The sequence below is a fragment of the Pygocentrus nattereri genome, chromosome 12 (assembly GCF_015220715.1).
Source record: "Pygocentrus nattereri isolate fPygNat1 chromosome 12, fPygNat1.pri, whole genome shotgun sequence".
Lineage (NCBI taxonomy): Eukaryota > Metazoa > Chordata > Actinopteri > Characiformes > Serrasalmidae > Pygocentrus > Pygocentrus nattereri.
This window is the reverse complement of record NC_051222.1, coordinates 39,875,321-39,888,404: the sequence shown is the minus strand read 5'-3', so window position 1 is coordinate 39,888,404 and position 13,084 is coordinate 39,875,321. Positions and strand designations below refer to the sequence as shown.

General features: G+C 46.6%; 1 protein-coding gene across 2 annotated transcripts in view; it reads right to left on the bottom strand.

The window, feature by feature from the left end:
- Positions 1–13,084, bottom strand: part of LOC108412866 (integrin alpha-M-like) — a 79,005-nt gene that overhangs the window by 62,240 nt on the left and 3,681 nt on the right. The window contains exons 2-4 of one of the 2 annotated variants that reach the window (XM_037543636.1): positions 2,370–2,511; positions 2,176–2,293; positions 1,447–1,553 (exon numbers count right to left, since the gene is read on the bottom strand). In XM_037543636.1, coding sequence (XP_037399533.1) covers positions 1,447–1,553; positions 2,176–2,293; positions 2,370–2,472 — 328 coding nt within the window. In that variant the 5' untranslated portion in view covers positions 2,473–2,511. Of the gene's footprint in view, positions 1–1,446; positions 1,554–2,175; positions 2,294–2,369; positions 2,639–13,084 lie in introns of those variants that run through there. The other variant, XM_037543635.1, reaches the window with a different exon arrangement.

Genomic DNA, 13,084 nt, shown 5'->3' with positions numbered 1-13,084 from the left:
TGAACCCCACAAAAATATACAGTGAAATCAGTAATCTTCAATATATTGGTGACCTCATAGTCCAACCCACTCTCCACGTTATCATTTCATTGAGTTTTTGTTCCTTGACTTGCAACCATTAAAGGTTTATTTCACAAGGAGTGCACTTCCTGTTTTTAATGAGGATGTGATGATAAAAACAGATGCTGCATGTGAAGAAACATAGGAATGATGTCCATTAGCCGCCTCATTAAAACACTATAATCTATTAAGTCTGAGATCTGCTTTGTTGTCATGGCAACTTCAGTTAAGACGGAAGTGAGAACAGAAGCCATTACAGAGCAACAGCTCTCAAGCCTATAATCTATAATCCAGATTAGATTAGAAAACAGCTTTACAGAAACATCTTGAGTTGCAAAAATATGCTAAATATTTTCTTAACTTTAGGATAAACACCAGAGCTTCTCACCTTCTGTTTAACCATCTGTTTCTATTGTCTTGGGCAGTGATGGGCAGCGCAGTTCAATATAACCAACATGAGCAGGAGGAATGTTAGCATGCTCTGCTAAAGTGTTGGGGAAATGGAGACTGAAACTGGGGAGCGGCGATGCTCTGATAGACAGCGGAGGGTGCTGACACAATATTCTTAACTCTCAGTGCTATAGATTTATTTAACTTTCTTTACACCAATAACGGTCGCTAATATTAGCTGTCTAACTAACTGGATTACGTGTTTACAATTCAACTGTGCACATATGGTTGGTTGCTGGGTAACAAACGACAGTTGATTGTTGACTTCAATCAAGTAAGTTAAGATAAATCAAGATAAAAGATTCAGTGAGATAGAATAAAACTCTTAAATTGAGATTAAACCTTAAATTAAGCTTAAACCTTAAATTAAGATTAAACCTTAAATTAAGATTGGTTCTAAAAGATGAATTTGCGAATAATCTTACCTTGACCTGTCAGATCTTAAGTTCTGACCTTAACCTCTGTTGGGTGTGTGTAAAAGCGCCTTGCTGGTACTGTAGAGCTCGGTTTGTGTGTGTGTATAAGCGCCTTGCCGGTACTGTAGAGCTTGGTTGGTGTGTGTGTATAAGCGCCTTGCTGGTACTGTAGAGCTCTGTTTGTGTGTGTGTGTGTATAAGCACCTTGCTGGTACTGTAGAGCTCGGTTTGTGTGTGTGTATAAGCGCCTTGCTGGTACTGTAGAGCTCTGTTTGTGTGTGTGTGTGTGTGTGTATAAGCGCCTTGCTGGTACTGTAGAGCTCTGTTTGTGTGTGTGTATAAGTGCCTTGCTGGTACAGTAGAGCTGTTTGTGTGTGTGTATAAGCGGCTTGCTGGTACAGTAGAGCTGTTTGTGTGTGTGTATAAGCGGCTTGCTGGTACAGTAGAGCTCTCAGTGTGTGTGTGTGTGTGTGTGTGTGTGTGTGTGTGTGTGTGTGTGTGTGTGTGTTTGTATACGTACCTTGCTGGTACAGTAGAGTGCAGTTTGCTGTATTCAGTGTGCAGCTGTAAATTGCCCCTGATGCCTTTTCATTAGTGCTTCTTCTCAGTGGAGCGCTAACTATGATCCTGTAAAAACAACAGACGCACATCATTACCTCATCACTGCTGTCGCCGTTTCTTTTCACACAAGGCAACGCAATTCACTAAATTCTGAATTCAGTTCAGTGCTGTCTGTTTTCAGTACAATAAACAGTAGCTGAATGTGACTTTTGTTCAGATCTTTCCTTTCAACAATATGAAAGTTCAGTTTCTAAGACGATATTTATTCTTCATAGCGTTTGATCTAAAGCTGTAGCCAAAAGTGCTACGATGATAATCACTATAGATTAATGCCGTACGATGCATGATAGTTTGATTCACTACAGACAACATGATACCCTCTGATTTAACTCGATTCAAGGTCATCTGCAGTGCAGCTTAATGCAAAATGACATGCTGTGATTCAATTAGAAACACTGAGTCCCTATAATTATAATAATAATCAAACTAATAAAGTATTTTACACAACTTCATCTACACCGGCGCGTAAATACAGTACAGTACTCTGAGATTCGGCTCAGTTCCTTTAGATACAATGTGATTCTCTAAGATTCAGTTTGTTGTAACCAAATAAGCCGTGATGCAGTTTAATACAGTGTGATATGCTGTGATTCTACTGGATGACAGTGATGATCAGGCGTGTACTCACTGTTTGTCTGAGTCAGACTGATACTGTAGAACCCGATAACCGAAAAAACCCTCCTCACTCCCCGAGAACCGCTCTGGGTTTGTGACATCGATGTTGAACCCATCTGACACCGACACAGCTGGAAGACCAGAGACAGCAGAGTTTAGATTTACACTGACAGGATTCAGAGTGAATCTAGAGAAAAGGTATTTTACCCCATGTAGCTGTGTAGAGCAGCAGAAGGAGAGATTTCTCCATCACTCCATCTCTCCACCTTTCCCTCTGTCCTCTGATTCGCTTCTTCTGTGTGCACCACATTCCCAACTCACTAAAGAGTCCAAGGCCAAATTATCCAGACTACAAATACAAATAAACATAAAATAAAACTTCTTAAAACCATAAATTTGTCCTCTTATTCTTCCTCTATGGTCATAAAAACAGTTGGTGAACTGAGCTGTTTTGCCAGCAGCTGAGGGAAAATTTCATCCTATAAACAAACCCAACCCACAGTAACAAAGCGAGGGAAAGGGAGGTGCTTCCCCCATGACTCCTGCCTGGATTGGGAGGAAGGAGCTCCTTCAGAGTTCAGAATATTTCAGCTTTGCTCTGAAGGTATAAAGTAAAACTCTCCGCACTAGAAATGCAAGTGCGCAAATACTTACACTTTACAGTAAGAACAGCAGCGCATTCACCTACTGAAATACACACTGACATATACTGAAACACACAGACACATACTGAAAACACACACTGACACATACAGAAAACACACACTGACACATACTGAAACACAGACTGACACATACTGAAACACACAATGACACATACTGAAACACACACTGACACATACTGAAAACACACACTGACACATACTGAAACACAGACTGACACATACTGAAACACACACTGACACATACTGAAACACAGACTGACACATACTGAAACACACACTGACACATACTGAAACACACACTGACACATACTGAAACACACTCACACATACTGAAACACACACACTGACATATACTGAAACACACACTGACACATACTGAAACACACACTGACACATACTGAAACACACAATGACACATACTGAAACACACACTGACACATACTGAAAACACACACTGACACATACTGAAACACACACTGACACATACTGAAACACAGACTGACACATACTGAAACACAGACTGACACATACTGAAACACACAATGACACATACTGAAACACAGACTGACACATACTGAAACACAGACTGACACATACTGAAACACACACTGACACATACTGAAAACACACACTGACACATACTGAAAACACACACTGACACATACTGAAACACAGACTGACACATACTGAAACACACAATGACACATACTGAAACACACACTGACACATACTGAAAACACACACTGACACATACTGAAACACAGACTGACACATACTGAAACACACACTGACACATACTGAAACACAGACTGACACATACTGAAACACACACTGACACATACTGAAACACAGACTGACACATACTGAAACACAGACTGACACATACTGAAACACACACTGACACATACTGAAACACAGACTGACACATACTGAAACACACACACTGACACATACTGAAAACACACACTGACACATACTGAAACACAGACTGACACATACTGAAACACACACTGACACATACTGAAACACACACTGACACATACTGAAAACACACACTGACACATACTGAAACACACACTGACACATACTGAAACACACACACTGACACATACTGAAAACACACACTGACACATACTGAAACACAGACTGACACATACTGAAACACACACTGACACATACTGAAACACACTGACACATACTGAAACACACACACTGACACATACTGAAACACACACTGACACATACTGAAAACACACACTGACACATACTGAAACACACACTGACACATACTGAAACACACACACTGACACATACTGAAAACACACACTGACACATACTGAAACACAGACTGACACATACTGAAACACACACTGACACATACTGAAACACACTGACACATACTGAAACACACACACTGACACATACTGAAAACACACACTGACACATACTGAAACACACACTGACACATACTGAAACACACCCTGACACATACTGAAACACACACTGACACATACTGAAAACACACACTGACACATACTGAAACACACACTGACACATACTGAAACACACAATGACACATACTGAAACACACACTGACACATACTGAAACACACACTGACACATACTGAAAACACACACTGACACATACTGAAAACACACACTGACACATACTGAAACACACAGACACATACTGAAACACACACTGACACATACTGAAACACACACTGACACATACTGAAAACAAACACTGACACATACTGAAACACACAATGACACATACTGAAACACACACTGACACATACTGAAACACACACACTGACGCATACTGAAACACACACTGACGCATACTGAAAACACACACTGACACATACTGAAACACAGACTGACACATACTGAAACACACACTGACACATACTGAAACACACACACTGACGCATACTGAAACACACACACTGACGCATACTGAAACACACACTGACACATACTGAAAACACACACTGACACATACTGAAACACACACTGACACATACTGAAACACACACACTGACACATACTGAAACACACACTGACACATACTGAAAACAAACACTGACACATACTGAAACACACACTGACACATACTGAAACACAGACTGACACACACTGAAACACACACTGACACATACTGAAACACACACACTGACGCATACTGAAACACACACTGACACACACTGAAACACACACTGACACGTACTGAAACACACACTGACACATACTGAAACACACACTGACACATACTGAAAACACACACTGACACATACTGAAAACACACAGAAACATACTGAAACACACACTGACACATACTGAAACACACACTGACACATACTGAAAACACACAGAAACATACTGAAACACACACTGACACATACTGAAAACACACAGAAACATACTGAAACACACACTGACACATACTGAAACACACACTGACACATACTGAAACACACACTGACACATACTGAAAACACACACTGACACATACTGAAACACACACTGACACATACTGAAACACAAACTGACACATACTGAAACACACACTGACACATACTGAAAACACACACTGACACATACTGAAACACAAACTGACACATACTGAAACACACACTGACACATGCTGAAAACACACACTGACACATACTGAAAACACACACTGACACATACTGAAACACACACTGACACATACTGAAACACACACTGACACATACTGAAACACACAATGACACATACTGAAACACATACTGACATACTGAAACACACTGACACATACTGAAACACACACTGACACATACTGAAACACACAATGACACATACTGAAACACATACTGACATACTGAAAACACACAGTGACACATACTGAAACACACACTGACACATACTGAAACACACTGACACATACTGAAACACACACTGACACATACTGAAACACACAATGACACATACTGAAACACATACTGACATACTGAAAACACACAGTGACACATACTGAAGCACACACTGACACATACTGAAACACACTGACACATACTGAAACACACACTGACACATACTGAAAAACACACTGACACATACTGAAACACACACTGACACATACTGAAACACACACACTGACACATACTGAAAACACACCCTGACACATACTGAAACACACACACTGACACATACTGAAAACACACCCTGACACATACTGAAACACACACACTGACACATACTGAAACACACACTGACACATACTGAAAACACACACTGACACATACTGAAAACACACACTGACACATACTGAAAACACACCCTGACACATACTGAAACACACACACTGACACATACTGAAACACACACTGACACATACTGAAACACACAATGACACATACTGAAACACACACACTGACACATACTGAAAACACACCCTGACACATACTGAAACACACACTGACACATACTGAAACACACACTGACACATACTGAAAACACACACTGACACATACTGAAAACACACACTGACACATACTGAAAACACACCCTGACACATACTGAAACACACACACTGACACATACTGAAACACACACTGACACATACTGAAACACACACTGACACATACTGAAAACACACACTGACACATACTGAAACACAAACTGACACATACTGAAACACACACTGACACATACTGAAAACACACACTGACACATACTGAAAACACACACTGACACATACTGAAACACAAACTGACACATACTGAAACACACACTGACACATACTGAAAACACACACTGACACATACTGAAAACACACACAGACACATACTGAAAACACACACTGACACATACTGAAACACACACACTGACACATACTGAAAACACACACAGAAACATACTGAAACACACACTGACACATACTGAAACACACAATGACACATACTGAAAACACACACTGACACATACTGAAACACACACTGACATACTGAAACACACAATGACACATACTGAAACACACAATGACACATACTGAAAACACACACTGACACATACTGAAACACACACTGACATACTGAAACACACAATGACACATACTGAAAACACACACAGACACATACTGAAACACACACTGACATACTGAAACACACAATGACACATACTGAAAACACACACTGACACATACTGAAACACACACTGACACATACTGAAACACACACTGACATACTGAAACACACAATGACACATACTGAAAACACACACTGAAACATACTGAAAACACACACTGACACATACTGAAAACACACACTATAAGCAGCCTGCAAATACTGTGCGCAGTTTGACAAACTACATGAAGACATTTTACTGTAGTAGTCATAATAACAGGCAGCCAAAATCCTCAAATTGGTAAGATTTGCAAAATAAATGAAAAGATGTTCACTCACAAAATGGCCATTTCACACACAGTCCAGAAAAGCAGCAGCCGTCCACTCAGGCTCAATAACACAACATGACCACCAACAATAAAGGCACTCTACTGCAGCATCTTAAAACAAAATAACTGAATATATGATATAATAATATATAATATAATAATGTTATATGATGTGTGTAACAAAGAGCCATTTGAGAATCAGCCACATGAGCACGTTTCCCTAAAGGACAGATACTGAACGTCGTAACTCACACAGTGCACTCTGGAGGGAGTAGAGACTTTTGGCACTGAGCCATAGAGTCTCAGCGATCTTAAATACACGATGCAACACAGTAAAACGCAATGTAGGATAGCATCTCGACCCCCTGTCACTTCAGATCCAGAGCTGACCGTACGGCGTTGACACTGACAGTGCGGTTCTGACAGTGCAGCTCTGACAGTGCGGCTCTGACAGTGCGGCGTTGAGACAGACAGTGCGGCTCTGACCGTGCGGCTCTGACCGTGTGGCATTAAGACTGACAGTGCGGCTCTGACCGTGCGGCTCTGACAGTGCAGCATTAAGACTGACCGTGTGGCTCTGACCGTGCGGCTATGGCAGTGCAGCGTTGAGACTGACAGTGCGGCTCTGACAGTGCAGCGTTGAGACTGACAGTGCGGCTCTGACAGTGCAGCGTTGAGACTGACAGTGCGGCTCTGACAGTGCAGCGTTGAGACTGACAGTGCGGCTCTGACAGTGCAGCGTTGAGACTGACAGTGCGGCTCTGACAGTGCAGCATTGAGACTGACTGTGTGGCTCTGACAGTGCAGCGTTGAGACTGACAGTGCGGCTCTGACAGTGCAGCATTGAGACTGACTGTGTGGCTCTGACAGTGCAGCGTTGAGACTGACAGTGCGGCTCTGACAGTGCAGCGTTGAGACTGACTGTGTGGCTCTGACAGTGCAGCGTTGAGACTGACAGTGCGGCTCTGACAGTGCAGCATTGAGACTGACTGTGTGGCTCTGACAGTGCAGCGTTGAGACTGACAGTGCGGCTCTGACAGTGCAGCGTTGAGACTGACAGTGCGGCTCTGACAGTGCAGCATTGAGACTGACTGTGTGGCTCTGACAGTGCAGCGTTGAGACTGACAGTGCGGCTCTGACAGTGCAGCATTGAGACTGACTGTGTGGCTCTGACAGTGCAGCGTTGAGACTGACAGTGCGGCTCTGACAGTGCAGCGTTGAGACTGACTGTGTGGCTCTGACAGTGCAGCGTTGAGACTGACAGTGCGGCTCTGACAGTGCAGCATTGAGACTGACTGTGTGGCTCTGACAGTGCAGCATTGAGACTGACAGTGCGGCTCTGACAGTGCAGCGTTGAGACTGACAGTGCGGCTCTGACAGTGCAGCATTGAGACTGACTGTGTGGCTCTGACAGTGCAGCGTTGAGACTGACAGTGCGGCTCTGACAGTGCAGCATTGAGACTGACTGTGTGGCTCTGACAGTGCAGCGTTGAGACTGACAGTGCGGCTCTGACAGTGCAGCATTGAGACTGACTGTGTGGCTCTGACAGTGCAGCGTTGAGCCTGACAGTGCGGCTCTGACAGTGCAGCATTGAGACTGACTGTGTGGCTCTGACAGTGCAGCATTGAGACTGACTGTGTGGCTCTGACAGTGCGGCTATGACAGCGTGGTTATGACTGTGCGGCTATGACTGTGCGGCTCTGACAGTGCAGCGTTGAGACTGACAGTGCGGCTCTGACAGTGCAGCATTGAGACTGACTGTGTGGCTCTGACAGTGCAGCGTTGAGACTGACAGTGCGGCTCTGACAGTGCAGCGTTGAGACTGACTGTGTGGCTCTGACAGTGCAGCGTTGAGACTGACAGTGCGGCTCTGACAGTGCAGCATTGAGACTGACTGTGTGGCTCTGACAGTGCAGCGTTGAGACTGACAGTGCGGCTCTGACAGTGCAGCGTTGAGACTGACTGTGTGGCTCTGACAGTGCAGCGTTGAGACTGACAGTGCGGCTCTGACAGTGCAGCATTGAGACTGACTGTGTGGCTCTGACAGTGCAGCATTGAGACTGACAGTGCGGCTCTGACAGTGCAGCGTTGAGACTGACAGTGCGGCTCTGACAGTGCAGCATTGAGACTGACTGTGCGGCTCTGACAGTGCAGCGTTGAGACTGACAGTGCGGCTCTGACAGTGCAGCATTGAGACTGACTGTGTGGCTCTGACAGTGCAGCGTTGAGACTGACAGTGCGGCTCTGACAGTGCAGCATTGAGACTGACTGTGTGGCTCTGACAGTGCAGCGTTGAGACTGACAGTGCGGCTCTGACAGTGCAGCATTGAGACTGACTGTGTGGCTCTGACAGTGCAGCGTTGAGACTGACAGTGCGGCTCTGACAGTGCAGCATTGAGACTGACTGTGTGGCTCTGACAGTGCAGCGTTGAGACTGACAGTGCGGCTCTGACAGTGCAGCATTGAGACTGACTGTGTGGCTCTGACAGTGCAGCGTTGAGACTGACAGTGCGGCTCTGACAGTGCAGCATTGAGACTGACTGTGTGGCTCTGACAGTGCGGCTATGACAGCGTGGTTATGACTGTGCGGCTATGACTGTGCGGCTCTGACCGTGCGGCATTAAGACTGACAGCATGGCTCTGACCGTGCGGCTCTGACCGTGCGGCATTAAGACTGACAGTGTGGCTCTGACAGTGCAGCATTGAGACTGACAGTGCAGCATTAAGACTGACAGTGTGGCTCTGACAGTGCAGCATTGAGACTGACAGTGCAGCATTAAGACTGACAGCGCGGCTCTGACCGTGCGGCTCTGACTGTGCGGCTCTGACCGTGCGGCATTAAGACTGACAGCATGGCTCTGACAGTGCAGCATTGAGACTGACTGTGCGGCTCTGACTGTGCAGCATTGAGACTGACTGTGCGGCTCTGACTGTGCAGCATTGAGACTGACAGTGCGGTGTGGTTTCTTTAGTAGCGATGCTGTGAAGGTGTAGGAACAAACTCTTTGGTGACACTCGTCTCTTGCATGTAAAGATGTTTATTAGCATTGAGAGGTCGAAGTCACAGACAAGCCTTCGCGAGACAGCTTGGAGAGGACAGCCAAAAGTCTCTCTCCTACATTCATTCCTGCTCCAGAATTTATACCTGCGGTGGTCGTGTAGCCCATATCTGGTTTCTCTGTTAAGATAGCCCCTAGTTCAATGTATGGATCCTCTCAAGCCATATTAGGTATAAACATGCGTTCTTAAAATGGCTCTTGGTCGTCTTGGTCATCTGCTTGCATTGTTTATCATTCAGGGGGCCCTTTGGCCAGATGCCTCCTTTATCTGCTCCACTGATACCCTATTGTCCTACTACCATTTTAGTCAGAGGCCCACAGAATGAACTCTAATAAACTCTAAAAAATTAATCTTATGACTATAGAATTAATAAGATCAAATTCACCACAGCGGCTCTGACAGTCCAGCATTAAGACTGACTGTGTGGCTCTGACCGTGCGGCATTAAGACTGACAGCGTAGCTCTGACCGTGCGGCGTTGAGACTGACAGTGCGGCTCTGACCGTGCGCCATTAAGACTGACAGTGAGGCTCTGACCGTGCGCCATTAAGACTGACAGTGAGGCTCTGACCGTGCGGCATTAAGACTGACAGCGTAGCTCTGACCGTGCGCCATTAAGACTGACAGTGAGGCTCTGACCGTGCGGCATTAAGACTGACAGCGTAGCTCTGACCGTGCGGCGTTGAGACTGACAGTGAGGCTCTGACCGTGCGGCGTTGAGACTGACAGTGAGGCTCTGACCGTGCGCCATTAAGACTGACAGTGAGGCTCTGACCGTGCGGCATTAAGACTGACAGCGTAGCTCTGACTGTGCGCCATTAAGACTGACAGTGAGGCTCTGACCGTGCGGCATTAAGACTGACAGCGTAGCTCTGACCGTGCGGCGTTGAGACTGACAGTGAGGCTCTGACCGTGCGGCGTTGAGACTGACAGTGAGGCTCTGACCGTGCGGCATTAAGACTGACAGTGAGGCTCTGACCGTGCGGCATTAAGACTGACAGCGTAGCTCTGACCGTGCGGCGTTGAGACTGACAGTGAGGCTCTGACCGTGCGGCGTTGAGACTGACAGTGAGGCTCTGACCGTGCGGCATTAAGACTGACAGTGAGGCTCTGACCGTGCGGCATTAAGACTGACAGTGAGGCTCTGACCGTGCGGCATTAAGACTGACAGTGAGGCTCTGACCGTGCGGCATTAAGACTGACAGTGAGGCTCTGACCGTGCGGCATTAAGACTGACAGTGAGGCTCTGACCGTGCGGCATTAAGACTGACAGTGCGGCTCTGACCGTGCGGCATTAAGACTGACAGTGAGGCTCTGACCGTGCGCCATTAAGACTGACAGTGCGGCTCTGACCGTGCGGCATTAAGACTGACAGTGAGGCTCTGACCGTGCGCCATTAAGACTGACAGTGCGGCTCTGACCGTGCGGCATTAAGACTGACAGTGAGGCTCTGACCGTGCGGCATTAAGACTGACTGTGTGGCTCTGACCGTGCGGCATTAAGACTGACAGCGTAGCTCTGACCGTGCGGCGTTGAGACTGACAGTGCGGCTCTGACCGTGCAGCATTAAGACTGACAGCGTAGCTCTGACCGTGCGCCATTAAGACTGACAGTGCGGCTCTGACCGTGCGGCATTAAGACTGACAGTGAGGCTCTGACCGTGCGGCATTAAGACTGACTGTGTGGCTCTGACCGTGCGGCATTAAGACTGACAGCGTAGCTCTGACCGTGCGGCGTTGAGACTGACAGTGCGGCTCTGACCGTGCGGCATTAAGACTGACAGTGAGGCTCTGACCGTGCGGCATTAAGACTGACAGCGTAGCTCTGACCGTGCGCCATTAAGACTGACAGTGAGGCTCTGACCGTGCAGCATTAAGACTGACAGCGTAGCTCTGACCGTGCGCCATTAAGACTGACAGTGCGGCTCTGACCGTGCGGCATTAAGACTGACAGTGCGGCTCTGACCGTGCGGCATTAAGACTGACTGTGTGGCTCTGACCGTGCGGCATTAAGACTGACAGCGTAGCTCTGACCGTGCGGCATTAAGACTGACAGCGTAGCTCTGACCGTGCGGCATTAAGACTGACAGTGCGGCTCTGACCGTGCAGCATTAAGACTGACAGCGTAGCTCTGACCGTGCGCCATTAAGACTGACAGTGCGGCTCTGACCGTGCGGCATTAAGACTGACAGCGTAGCTCTGACCGTGCGGCGTTGAGACTGACAGTGCGGCTCTGACCGTGCGGCGTTGAGACTGACAGTGCGGCTCTGACCGTGCGCCATTAAGACTGACAGTGAGGCTCTGACCGTGCGCCATTAAGACTGACAGTGAGGCTCTGACCGTGCGGCATTAAGACTGACAGTGAGGCTCTGACCGTGCGGCATTAAGACTGACAGTGAGGCTCTGACCGTGCGGCATTAAGACTGACAGTGAGGCTCTGACCGTGCGCCATTAAGACTGACAGTGAGGCTCTGACCGTGCGGCATTAAGACTGACAGTGAGGCTCTGACCGTGCGGCATTAAGACTGACAGTGAGGCTCTGACCGTGCGCCATTAAGACTGACAGTGAGGCTCTGACCGTGCGGCATTAAGACTGACAGTGAGGCTCTGACCGTGCGGCATTAAGACTGACAGTGCGGCTCTGACCGTGCGGCATTAAGACTGACAGTGAGGCTCTGACCGTGCGGCATTAAGACTGACAGCGTAGCTCTGACCGTGCGGCGTTGAGACTGACCGTGCGGCATTAAGACTGACATTGCG